General features: G+C 35.7%; 3 protein-coding genes across 3 annotated transcripts; all 3 read right to left on the bottom strand.

Moving 5' to 3' along the window:
* Positions 1-296: 296 nt before the first annotated feature.
* On the bottom strand, positions 297-3,981 carry LOC137796097 (odorant receptor 131-2-like). Its single transcript, XM_068593779.1, has 2 exons — positions 3,832-3,981; positions 297-1,121 (listed from the first exon to the last, which is right to left on the bottom strand). The coding sequence occupies exons 1-2, from the start codon at positions 3,979-3,981 to the stop codon at positions 297-299; spliced, it is 975 nt and encodes a 324-aa protein (XP_068449880.1).
* A 3,608-nt stretch (positions 3,982-7,589) lies between these two features.
* Positions 7,590-9,014, bottom strand: LOC137796096 (odorant receptor 131-2-like). Its single transcript, XM_068593778.1, has 2 exons — positions 8,862-9,014; positions 7,590-8,414 (listed from the first exon to the last, which is right to left on the bottom strand). Exons 1-2 carry the CDS (start codon positions 9,012-9,014, stop codon positions 7,590-7,592), a joined length of 978 nt encoding a protein of 325 aa, XP_068449879.1.
* Positions 9,015-11,170: 2,156 nt separating this feature from the next.
* Positions 11,171-12,769, bottom strand: LOC137796718 (odorant receptor 131-2-like). The gene is made up of 3 exons (XM_068594809.1): positions 12,752-12,769; positions 12,108-12,239; positions 11,171-11,923 (listed from the first exon to the last, which is right to left on the bottom strand). The coding sequence occupies exons 1-3, from the start codon at positions 12,767-12,769 to the stop codon at positions 11,171-11,173; spliced, it is 903 nt and encodes a 300-aa protein (XP_068450910.1).
* Between the last annotated feature and the right edge of the window lie 1,669 nt (positions 12,770-14,438).

The following is a 14,438-nucleotide window of genomic DNA, read 5'->3' as shown; positions in this document are numbered from 1 at the left end:
AATGGTGTCTCTGTAAGTAATTTTCCATAATTAAATCATCATATTCAGAAAACTTTGAAATATAATCTATCAATTAATCATACATATCTTAAAATAGTTACAAACAGTATAACAAACAGTTCACATATTATTGTACATAAATGCGCTAACTCATGCTCATTAGTTTCAATGTGTGTGTCTGTGTGTGTGTGTGTGTGTGTGTGTGTGTGTGTGTGTGTGTGTGTGTGTGTGTGTGTGTATAGACACACACTAACTAGACTTAGGGTCAGACGTACACACACACAAACATACATGTTCTAATACAGCAACATGGATGTCACTACATTTCTTGGTTTGATGCTTAATCTCACTGTGCACAGGAGGTACTTTTTCAAATGCTGTCTAAATAATTTGTCTCGCAGCCCGTACACAATAGGACTGAGCAACCTGGGGAGGATCTGGACGATGATATACGAGGCAAAGAATATATTTATATAATGTTCAGGGAAGCGATAGACCACAGCCTTTTTAATCAGATAGGCGACATAGGTGAACATACACAGTAGTAGCTGAAAGCCGTGCAGCAGGATGGTGTTCCTGGCCTTCTTTGCGTCCCCCTTAGCTGATTTAGATGCTTTAGCTGATTTAGCAGCTAAGAAGATCTTGATGTAAGTAAAAAGGAGCGTGAGCCAAACGCCAATCAAGTAAACCATGTCGGACACGTCCCTTATTTTCAAGTGGATAGGGTCACGGAACAGTTTGTTCCTTGAACAACGCATGGTAGAATAAAATAACTCTACAGGCTCTGTAACCACAAGAATAAAAACATCTGGAAGTATTGAAACTGCACTCATGGCCCAAATCAAAGCAATCACAATGTATGTTCTCTTGATGGTACAGAGCACAGCGTGTCGCAGTGGAAGACAAACAGCAATGTAACACTCTACAGCCATGAAAGCTAAATTTAATGGAGAGTTGAGGTTGGTGAAGACAGAAAGAATAATAAACACACAACACAAGGAAACATTAATTCTGTAGGGGATGTAAATTAAGACATACAGGCTGATGGATGTCGTCAGCTGGATCATGTCGTTCACCACTAGGTGGATGAAGAGGATGTAACGGGGATTCAGATAAAATATCTGAACCAGGGAGAGAAAAAAAAAGAAACACACAGGTTAAACAACTCAATACTTAATATATGTACTATTTTCATACCTATGAAATAAGCTTCTCTTGATCCCTAGGAAAAATAATAGGAAAATAAAATAAATAAACAATAAGGGGCATATACAAATTGAATAAGAATGAAAGTAAAGATTAATAATCCTTCAGGAGGAACATTTCAAGGCAAAACATAAATGTGTGGTATAATGTTGCATCCACCAGATTAATATATACAATAAAGTAATGATACCTGGCTGTCTCGCTGTGTACTAGACATATTATACAGTGCGTAGTGTAATTTCACAGTAATACATTAACAAAGTGCCTTCCAAAATGAATGCTATGAGTGCTATAGTGTTAAGTGTTATAACACTAAATACACCAGATTTCTACATTATATTATACACTAATGATACTCACCATTTGTCTGTATTAGTATACAGATGTATAACGAGATATCGTACATGAGGTAATAACACAGTTGAACATATAACCAGTGCTGAAAGATTCTGACCTGGTGTTTTCTGAAGGTGAGAATCAAAGAACCGTTGATATAGTTGATGATGAGACCAAGAGCCAGAACGATCACATTTTTAGCTGTGACTGTGCTGTAGGAGTCTTGATACCTCAGAGTGGAGACGTTGTAGCCAGAAGACGATGAATTCATTGAGCTGATCTGAGGATCCTGCAAGCCTCTGAGGAACATTTTAAACAGTTAAGTGTTAGTTACATCAAATGTTAACTGTTCATATGTTTATCTTATAAAACATATCTCCCACCTTAGCAGCAATACTTTGGTTACCTTTTCAAATTAGCAAATAACAATTCACTCATCATTACTTTTTATGAGAAAATTATTCATTTTAAAATGTATCTTTTCCAAAACATCCCTGTTATACTTGAATGGGTCTTAATGTTTCACATGTCAGCAGCATACTTTACATTAATACCAGGTGTCACATATTAAATAGGTAGAGGAAATGGCTCAAAAGAAGAATGTATGAATCATTAAAATAAATGTTATGTTTAATGATAAAAATTTAAAAAAAGAATTGAAACACATTTTACCATCTTGTTGTTAAATTGTATAAAACATTTTTAAGTTGAGCTTAATGCTTCCATATAGTTCAAAAGGAATGAAATATTAACAATATGACAATACAATATGAACGTCAAAGACATTCCTACCTCAGATAGTGTGCTCCAGTTTCCACCTTCACCACTTGAGTGTGCTTAGGTTTCACTTCTTTTTATGGAGCAGCATCAGTGACGTGGCTCCTGTAAACAACATCATCCAGATACAATTATGAAGAAAAGCTGTTGTTTCAATGTTGTTGTTTTTAACAAGCTCTATTTTCATGCTTTTGTATGCCCACTGGCACCTTATTTACATTTTAAAGTCGCAATCATTAAAACATTTCAATGTGTTTCTCAAATACTGTTGTTTACTTTCCAGGTTCATTGTGATGTTGAAAACATATGTTGTTGGTAATAAATATTCAGTGGCTGACCATCAGGATATGCTAAGCCTTCTCTGCAGGTGTTAACAGAATCACAAAGTTAAAGCTATTTCATAATTATATATATATATAGATATATATATATATTTATATATATACATACATATTTATGTATATACATATCTATGTATATATTATTTAATATATATACATGTATATATATATTTATATATAAAATATGTATATATTAAATGAATGTATATATGTATATATAATGAATTATATATATATATATATATATATATATATTAAATTATATATATTTATATTTATATAGCTATTTCATAATTTTATATATATATATTAAATTATATAAATTTTCTTCTTTTTTATAATTAAAAGTGATAGCTATTTCATAATTTTATGTATATATATAAATATATATCTACATATATCTTTTCCTTTTTATAATTAAAAGTGATAGCTATTTTATAGCTTGAGATATATATTTTTGTTTTTTATAGGTAAAAGTGATAGCTATTTTATAGTTTAATATATACATATATATATATTCTTTTTTTACAATTAAAAGTGATAGCTATTTTTTTATTTAACTATTTTTCACAAATACAATATGTATTATATATTTTTTCATTATTACTGTAAATAATACTACAGTATTCCATGGGTACTGTGATTAGTTTTACAGTAAGCATACTGTGAAATATGCTGCAAATACTTACTTGCCAATTGCTGTTGGCTAGTTAAAGAAAAAAAAAGAATTAGCCAGTTTAAACAATTTGTAGAGCTAACGAATAAGAATAAACAATAGGGGTATATAAAAATTAAATAAGAATGAAATTAAAGATTAATAGTCCTTCAGGAGGAATAGTTCAAGGAAAACATGGTTGTGTGGTATAATGTTGCATCCACCAGAATAATGTATACAATGGAATAATGATACCTGGCTGTCTAGCTGTGTATTAGACATATTATACCATGCATAGTGTAATTTAACAGTAACACATAAACAAAGTGCCTTACAAAATGAATGCTATAATTGACATTGCTGTATGTGTTATAACAGATTTCTACATTATATCATACAGTAATGGTATTCACCATTTGTCTGTATTAGTATACAGATGTATAAAGAGATATCGTACATGAGGTAATAACACAGTTGAACATATTAACTTCTTAACCAGTGCTAAAGGATTATGACCTGGTGTTTTCTGAAGGTGTGAATCAAAGAACCGTTGATATAGTTGATGATGAGACCAAGAGCCAGAACGATCACATTTTTGGCCACGACTGTGCTGTAGGAGTCTCGATACCTCAGAGTGGAGACGTAACCAGAAGACGATGAATTCATTGAGCTGATCTGAGGATCCTGCAAGCCTCTGAGGAACATTTCACACATTTAAGTGTTAGTTACATTAAATGTTAACTGTTCATCTTACAAAACATAATTGCCACCTTAGCAGGAATACTTTGGTTACCTTTTTAAGGGAAAATACAATAAATCTTCAAGCAATTCACTCCTTGTTACTTTTTCATCGTTACTTTGTTTAGGTTTAACATCTTGTTGTTAAATTGTATTTTAAAAATTTAGAAGTTAAAGTTGAGCACAATGCTTCCATATAGTTATAAAAGATTGAAATATTAAAAACAACAATGTGATAAAAGGCTCCAGTTTCCACCTTCAGCCCTTTTGAAATGAGTGTGCATATGTTGCATCTCTTTTTATAAAGCAACATCAGTGACATGGCTGCTGTAAATTACTTCATTCAGATACAATTATGGAGAAAAGCTTTGTTTTGATTAACACACTCTATTTTCATGCTTCTTTGTGCAGCCCTGCACTTTATTTACATTTTAAAATGCATCCATACCATCCATTAACTTCACTTATCTGTGGCCGGGTCACAGGACAACAGGCTTGGGAGACTTTTCCAGATGTCCTTTTCCCCAGCAACACTCCACCTAGGGGACCACAGGGCTTTCCCTGGTAAGAGAAGATCATGCAATGTCTCCAGCAAGTTTTGGGTCTAGCCGGGGGCCTTTTATCAGTTGGACATGCCTGGAAAACCTCTAAAAGGATGCGTCTAAGAGGATCCTGATCAGATCTTGATCCACCTCACCTGGCCCCTTTTGACCCAAAAGAGCAGCGTCTCTTTTCCAAGATCCCTCCGGATGTCTGAGCTCCTCAGACTTTCTCAAAAGTGGAGGCCAGACTCCCAACGAAGGAAGTTCATTTTAGCTGTTTGTATCCACAATCTCAGTCTTTCAGTCGATAACCAGAGCTTATGACCATAACTGAGGGTCGAAACATAGACCGACTGGTGTATCGAGATCTTTTTGACTTCTAGCCCAGCTCCCTCTTCACCGCAAAAGTCCGGTACAATACCTGCATTATTGTTGATGGTGGTATGGACTGCCTTTCCTATCTTACGGTTCATTTTACCCCTTACTGATGAACAAGACCCTGAGATTCTTGAACCGACAGAGAATCATAGCCTCAGAAGGTCATATTCTAAGCAAGCCAAAAGAACCACATCATCCGCAAAAAGCACAGGTGCAATTCTGAGTTTCTCAAACTGAACACTCCTTTACCTTGTTGCATCTTAAGAGGGTTAGGGTTTAGGGTTATCGTTCCGGGTAGGGTTAGGGTGCAGGTCTTGGTCCTTGGGGGTCCCAAATCATACAGGTCTACCCAGGAAAGGGGCCCTGAGGCCCGGGTGCGGGTCTCGGTATTGGTGGGGTCCCACACCATTGAGCACTTTTAGGAAGCTAACTCTTGTTATCATCAAGCGCTATTTAACCAAAACCAAGTGATTGCTCAGATTCCACTCTTTCAAAGGTGCAAAACTCCTCAGTTAAAGTCACAAACCTTTTGAAACTTGGTGGGCACATTGCACTGGATGCCTGAAATGAGTCCTTATTATCACAAGTCTGCAACTGTCAATATACCAGTCACACTGAGGGGACAGTGGTGGAATAGAAGGGCTCAAACCTGGCTAAACACACATGCCAAGAAACCCCTCGAGAACTCGTGACACTGGGGGAACAGTGAGTGACAATATGGTAACATAAGGGCCCAAGAGACTCGTGGAGAACCAGACTTACCTCTGGAGGTCACCCCCAACCCTGTTGACTCCCTGACCCACCCAGTTTCGTGCCTCTGGTACTCTAAAAGAAGAGACTGACATTGGGGATATTGACTGACATTGGGGTTAATAAAGTACGGTACTTGAGAATAAGAGACACCGTGGATACTAATTGACATTTTGGTTATTACAGTATAGTCCAGTGAAATAACAAACACTGGGGATACTAACTGACATTTGGGTTATTACAGTACGGTAATTTATAATTGGAGATACAAGGTATACTAATTGACATTTGGGTTGATAAATTAACAAATCCCCGGTGTCTGACAGTCACCCTTATGTCAATCAGCATTAAAAAAAGATAATGTAGCCACCAGGAACGGTTAGGAAGACCAGGACCACGGTAGGATGGACCCAAAAGCAGACACAAGAGACCAGGTAGTTTGTGGCGAAAAACCAAAGTCTTTACTCAAAACACTCGTAACATCAAATCACACACTGGCACAAGACAGAGGGTAGATGCAGACTAAATACACAGCGGAATGAGACACAGGTGGAAACAATGAGGGTGGGGCTTGCAATCACACATGAGGCTGGCAGACGAGGGGGGAGAAGTCTAAATGAGAGAAAGGGTGAGTGACAGCCAACACAACAAACAGTGAACACAAAACTACCCAGGTCTGGATGTGACAGGAACCTTTTTTTTGACTATGTAACCCTGGTGTCTGTCTTTCACCCATGTGTCTAGTGGATTTTGTAATACATCACAATCTGTAGCCCCTGTGTCAGTGGAGTAACCCCAAAGTCATCGTCAACTGTACGCTAGATGTCACTACACTGACACCGTGGTCACAGATTGATTTCTCCAATGCCTTTGACCACCACCTCATTGCACGTCCAACTGGTAGGAGACACAGGACACGTGAGAGGGATTTTATTCCCTGCAGGCCTGGGAACACCTCAGGATCCCCCAGAATGAGCTGGGACATGTTTTGGGTGAGAAGGATAACCAGGTCATCCTGCTAGGCCTGCTGCCACCGAGACCTGATCCTGGATGAGAAGATAGGAGTGATGGGTGGACTTCAAATCCTGTTCTTTACTTTACGGGTTCTTTATGAATCCTGATGTTCGAAATATATGTTGTTGTCGTTGTTGTTGTTGTTAATAATATGGTGAAATGTAACACAGTACATTTATTAAAGTACTGTACTAAAGTGCAACTTTCTGGATAAAGGCAAGTTAATTAAAGGATTGATGGTGGAACATTCATTTCAAAATTGGTTCATTTGGTTTAATATTAGATTAATAACATCTTCCTAAAATGCTACTGAACAGAATAAGAGACACACAAATAATGATCAAATACAAATATAGAGAAAAGAAAAGATTACAGATAGTATTGAATTAGTCTCATATGTAAATGTACATTCGGCAAGAAAACAACCACAGTCATTACAATGTTTGCAGATACGCAAATGAGGAACAATATTAACACATGTTGCAGTTTTATCATCGTATATCCTGCCCCTAGAAAGTTTTTTATTTAAAACTAAACAATTTCTTGTCATTTTGCATCATTATTTCTTAAGATCACACCTTAAAAATTAGACTATTTAAAGCACAAAATATTCTTCGCCAAATGTAATGAATCAGAAAATGGTGTCTATGTAAGTAATTTTCCGTAATTAAATCATTATAATCAGAAAACTTTGACATATAATCTATTAATTAATCATATATATCTTAAAATAGTTACAAACAGTATGACAAACAGTTCACATATTATTGTACATAAATGAGATGTATAGACACACTTACTAGACCTAGGGTCATACGTACATACACACAAACACACACAAACATACATGGTCTAATACAGCAATATGGATGTCACTACAGTTCTTGGTTTGATGCTTAATCTCACTGTGCACAGGAGGTACTTTTTCAGATGCTGTCTAAATAAATTGTCTCGCAGCCCGTACACAATAGGACTGAGCAACCTGGGGAGGATCTGAATGATGATATACGAGGCAAAGAATATATTTATATAATGTTCAGGGAAGCGATAGACCAGAGCATTTTTAATCAGATGGGCGACATAGGTAAACATACACAGCAGGAGCTGAAAGCTGTGCAGCAGGATGGTGTTCCTGGCCTTCTTTACATCTCCCTTAGCTGATTTAGATGCTTTAGCTGATTTAGCAGCTAAGAAGATCTTGATGTAAGTAAAAAGGAGCGTGAGCCAAACACCAGTCAAGTAAACCATGTAGGACACGTCCCTTATTTTCAAGTGGATAGGGTCACGGAACAGTTTGTTCCTTGAACAACGCATGGTAGAATAAAATAACTCTACAGGCTCTGTAACCAGAAGAATATAAACATCTGGAAGTATTGAAACTGCACTCATGGCCCAAATCAAAGCAATCACAATGTATGTTCTCTTGATGGTACAGAGCTCAGCGTGTCGCAGTGGAAGACAAACAGCAATGTAACACTCTACGGCCATGAAAGCTAAATTTAATGGAGAGTTCAGGCTGGTGAAGACAGAAAGAATAATAAACACACAACACAAGGAAACATTCATACTGTAGGGGATGTAAATTAAGACATACAGGCTGATGGATGTCGTCAGCTGGATCATGTCGTTCACCACCAGGTGGATGAAGAGGATGTAACGGGGATTCAGATAAAATATCTGAACCAGGAAGAGAAAAGGAAAGAAACAGACAGTTTAAACAACTCAATACTTAATATACGTAATATATTCATACCTATGAAATCCTCCAGGAGGAACATTTTAAGGCAAAACATAAATGTGTGGTATAATGTTGCATCCACCAGATTAATATATGTAGTGAAGTAATGATACCTGGCTGTCTCGCTGTGTACTAGACATATTATACAGTGCATAGTGTAATTTAACAGTAACACATTAACAAAGTGCCTTACAAAATGAAAGCTATGAGTGCTATAGTGTTATGTGTTATAACACTAAATACACCAGATTTCTACATTATATTATACACTAATGGTACTCACCATTTGTCTGTATTAGTATACAGATGTATAAAGAGATCTCGTACATGAGGTAATAACACAGTTGAACATATTAACTTATTAACCAGTGCTAAATGATTCTGACCTGGTGTTTTCTGAAGGTGTGAATCAAAGAACCGTTGATATAGTTGATGATGAGACCAAGAGCCAGAACTATCACATTTTTGGCCGTGACTATGCTGTAGGAGTCTTGATACCTCAGAGTGGAGACGTTGTAGCCAGAAGACGATGAATTCATTGAGCTGATCTGAGGATCCTGCAAGCCTCTGAGGAACATTTCAAACATTTAAGTGTTAGTTACATCAAATGTTAACTGTTCATATATTCATCTTATAAAATATATCTCCCACCTTAGCAGCAATACTTTGGTTACCTATCCAAATTAGCAATTAACAATTCACTCATCATTACTTTTTATGAGAAAATTATTCATTTTAAAATGTATACATTCCAAAACATACAACATGGGCCTTAATGTTTCACATGTCAGCAGCATACTTTGCATTAATACCAGGAGTCACATATTAAATAGGTATAGGCTCGAAAAGAAGAATGTATGAGTCATTAAAATAAATGTTGTTTCATGATTTTTTTTTAAAATGAGAATTAAAGCACATTTCAACATCTTGTTGTTAAATTGTATGAAAACATTTTTAAGTTGAGCTTAATGCTTCCATATAGTTCAAAAGGAATGAAATATTAACAATATGACAATACAATATGAACGTCAAAGACATTCCTACCTCAGATAGTGTGCTGATAGTGTTTCCACTTGAGTGTGCTTAGGTTTCACTTCTTTTTATGGAGCAGCATCAGTGACGTGGATCCTGTAAACGACTTCATCCAGATACAATTATGAAGAAAAGCTGTTGTTTCGTAATTGTTGTTTTTAACACGCTCTATTTTCATGCTTTTGTACGCCCACTGGCACCTTATTTAGATGTTAAAGTCGCAATCATCAAAACATTTCAATGTGTTCCTCAAATACTGTTGTTTACTTTCCAGGTTCATTGTGATGTTGAAAACATATGTTGTTGGTGATAAATATTCAGTGGCTGACCATCAGGATCTGCTAAGCCTTCTCTGCTGGCGTGAACAGAATCACAAAGTTAAAGCTATTTCATAATTTAATATATATACACATATATGTATATATTATTTAATATATATAAATATATATGTATATAATAAATGAGTATATATATGTATATATATATCATAAATTATGTTTATATATATATATATTAAATGATATATATATTAAATGATACATATATATTCTTCTTTTTAGAATTAAATTTTATAGCTATTTCATAATTATATATATATATATATGTATATTTTAAATGATATATATTCTTCTTTTTATAATTAAAGGTTATAGCTACTTTATAATATAATATATATAAGTGTATGTATATATATATGTATATATATATATAATGATATATATTTTCTTTTTTATAATTAAAAGTGATAGCTATTTTATAGTTTGATATATATACACATATATATATCGTTTTCTTTTTCATGATTAAAAGTGATAGCTATTTTATAGTTTTTCTTTTTATAATTAAAAGTGATAGCTATTTTTTAGTTTGATATATATAAATATATACATATATATTGATTTCTTTTTCATAATTAAAAGTGATAGCTATTTTATAGTTTGATATATATATGTATATCTTTTTCTTTTTTATAATTAAAAGTGATAGCTTTTTTATAGTTTGATACATATATATATATATATATACATACATATATATTGTTTTCTTTTTTATAATTAAAAGTGATGGCTATTTTATAGTTTGATAGTATATATAGTTTTGATCAAACTATAAATTTGATATATATTTTTTTTATTTAATTATTTTTCACAAATACACTATGTTTTACAATTTTTGTTATATTATTACTGTAATGAATACTACAGTATTCCATGGGTAGTGTGATTAGTTTTACAGTAAGCATACTGTGAAATATACTACAAATATTTACTTGCTAATTGCTGTTGGCTTGTTACTGTAACTTCTAGTTTTCTTGCTACAGTGAATTGCTTTTGTCCAGCTCTTCTCTGTCTCCATAGTTTTTAAAACCACCAGAGGCTTTTTATGCTTGTGAGTCTTAATTAAAAGATCAATTTTGGAATTTTCTGAATCAATGTCAAAACATTAAAATTGTGATCGAGTTGAGTCAAAGCAAACGTTAGCCCCAATTAAAAACCAGTGTCTCAGATATGTAGATGTGTAATTGCAGGATTGTGTTAACAGCTGTTTGTTTGAATGTTAGCTATCTGCATGTTTACTTAGCAGAGAGAACTGTATAAACTGAAGCCTCAAGTAATGTGATGTTCCTTTTTCTTTTATTGGAAAAGTTTAACATTATGCTGACTCAACAACACAAATTACTTTTTAAGTACTTCCTGAAAGTCTTGTCTCTGACGCCGTAGAGGATTGGACTAATGGACCGTGGCAGAACTTGAACAATAATATAGAAAGCAAAGAGATGGTCTACATAACTCTTGGGGAACCATGTCCTCAGGACGTTTAGTACCTGCGGCCCTACGTACGTTCCCATACCAAGCAGCAGCTGGAACCCATGGAGGAGGATTGTGTTTCTGGCTTTTTTAGCTTCTTTGCTGGCTATTTGTGCAGCTAAGAGAATTCTGAAGTAAGTGTAAAAAATGGTGATCCAAACTATAACTAGTAGCACTGAATAGGTAATTTCCCTCTTCTGGATGATGAGGGGATCTGGGAAGGCGGTATGTCTGAGGCAGAAGATTCTGGAATGAAAGAAGTCCAGCGGCTCTGTGGCCAAAGTGATGAACAGATCGGGAAGAACGGACAACATGCTTATGTTCCAGATCAAACCGATCAGCATCCACGTTTTCCTGATGGTACAGATCTGCACGTGGCGAAGGGGGATGCAGATGGCGATGTAGCACTCCACCGCCATGCATGCCAGGTTCAGGGGGGTGTTTTCAGTGGTGATGAGAGCTAGCAGCATAAAGACGCAACAAGCGGAGACATTTATTTGGTAGACGGTGTAGCTGATGACAAACAGGATGACAGTCAGCGTCAGTTGGATCATGTCGTTGACCACCAGGTGAATAAAAAGGATGTAGCGAGGATTAGTGTTGAAGATCTGGATGGTATGAAGAAAAGCACAAAGAAAAGGAGAAAGGGTTTGGATTTAAAACCTGGGACATCAAATGCTCAAAAGATAAATGGTCGCTGAGTCATTTACAGTTGACAGCTATCTGGCTTCGCTTGCTGCTGAAAGAATTGATTCAATTTGTGAATACATAGTTGTCCAAGAAACATGAGACCTGGTGTTTGCAGAAGGTGTGAATAAGGCAGGCGTTGATGTAGTTGATGGAGATCCCGAGAACCACAACGACCACATTCTTGGTCACAGCTTTGGAGAAGGAGTCTCGATACTGCAGAACCACCGTCACGTTGTTCATCTCTTGAGACTCAACGACACAGAAGAATATTTCAGTTACAAGTCAATATTTAAGGATACGTGATATGTTTAGTTCAGATATCTTGGAATAACATCAACTCCAACACATAAGCATATATTTTATGAAATGCTTTTGAATTGAAAACCCTTTAAAACAGTTTCTCCTCTTGTACTTTTGATGCTTTGTGTAAACTCAGAAAAATAATCAAAACGCATTGTAGTTATTCATCATTATCAATCTTTATATAGAGATGCAAATATAGAGACACAATTGTCTTATAATTATATTTGTGATTCTTAAACAAACAGAGCTTTGAACAATTAGAGAGAATCAGGTGATATGTGATGTATAACTAAATATGCATTTATGTAAGCCACACACAGTGAACATTGTTTTAACAATCTTAAAGCATATCAGTGTTAACTGATGTTTATTTTTGAAAACATCTTACTTCTTCCAATCAAGAATTGGGGATACTTTCATAAGCAGCTATGACTGGGAGAAATGAAAGATGATACATCCATAAAGATGTTAACTTCATAAAGGCCTTTGGTTTTATAGATATCATTCACGTGTAGATTAGAGGCTAAGACAGGAGAATTACATCTGGTGTAAGCTTGACATTATGAGCTGTATTCATATCAACCAGATACACAGACAGTTGTTGAGATTGTTTTCCTCTCAGACAGTTTCTGAAGGGTCGAGAGATTAATGAACATTCAGGAAGTTAAACTCACTGACAACAACAAGAAAGAAGTCCTCAATTAATCATTAACTTCATCAACTATCAAACAAAGAAACATGATTCTTTTATTTGATTGTAGTTAAATCATGAATCTAGAGAGGAACAACAAAAAGAGTGTTGTGTCAACATCACAGCCTGAATATATTTCAACTCAGAGTACACATTCCAGATGAAGAGGTAGTTCTTTACAAAGCATAACTTCTTTTGTCATGTATATGATATTGTTTGTAGGATTAGCTAAAGAGTTATGTCTCGGAGCAATTATAGTTTACTTTGAACTCATTTTAAACGCTGCTCTAAAAATATAAAATACAGCAGGTAGCATTGAACATCCATGAAAAGGATCAAAACACAAGCGATCACATCTGGTTTGAGGTTCAAAGCCGTCATGTCGCCCACAGGAAGTGGAACTTACCTGAGTTCCTGCCGGAGATCAGAGCCACGACATTAGAGCTCCAGGAAACCGCACGCTTTATATGATGTGCCTGGATCACGTGTGTGCGCACGCAGTTTGTAGGTGTGTGTCTGTGTGTGTACACACATTTTGCATTGTATGAATGTTGTTGCTTTTTGTGAACGCATTAAAAAAAAAAAAGGTGCACTTCATCAATGTGGAAAAGTAAACTTAAATCATCGGCCTCATGATGCAAACACAGCTGTGACACGTTGGACATTACACACATGGGGAGTACTAAAGGTTCTCAGAAATATGAACGTCTTTCTTGCTTCTTGCTGAATAAGTGATGGTTTGATACTTGTTTAAACAACTTTTACCCATAATGTCTTGTTTTTGAAAGCCCTCCTTATTGTAATACTTGAGCTGTAACTAACTGTAGGCTCATTTTACACAATAGATGTTTTTTTTAGTACTTCCTGAAGGTCTTGTCTCATATGCCATAGCTGATTGGACTTATGGACCGTGGCAGAATCTGTAAAACACATTTTAATTTTTCAACACCGGATGTAGCTCAACTCGATCAAGTAGGATCAATAACAAGACCGAAGTGGTATGAGCCATTTGTCTTTGTGAACTGAGCTGTCATCGTAGCTATCCAGTCTGAAATACCACTTGCTGGTCGAGCACACAGCTGATGCTAACTCTCCGCTCCCTCGTCATAGCCAGACACGAACAGATGACTTCAGACAGAAACACATGGACACCACAACGAAGAACAAACTCACTGCAGCCACAGCTCAATGGATGCTACTGTGTGTAGCATGTTAGCGTTGTGGAGGACGAGGATCTAGCTGATATAACACACATCACATCCAACGACAGGACCTACGACGCCTGACTGCTCTCTCTCCCTCTCTCTCTCTTGCTCTCTCTCTCTCTCTCTCAGCCTTATTGGCATGAACATTGCAACAACAATATTGCCGAAGCATCAAAACACATCATTAATTAGTAATTAAAAGAATCAGTCTCTCTCTACCTTTACCTCTCTCTC

Source organism: Clinocottus analis, unplaced genomic scaffold (genome assembly GCF_023055335.1).
Source record: "Clinocottus analis isolate CAN_PGR_092001 unplaced genomic scaffold, fCliAna1.0.p SCAF_3, whole genome shotgun sequence".
Classification (NCBI taxonomy): domain Eukaryota; kingdom Metazoa; phylum Chordata; class Actinopteri; order Perciformes; family Cottidae; genus Clinocottus; species Clinocottus analis.
Note: the sequence above shows the minus strand (reverse complement) of the source record. Positions and strands in the feature narration are given on the sequence as shown.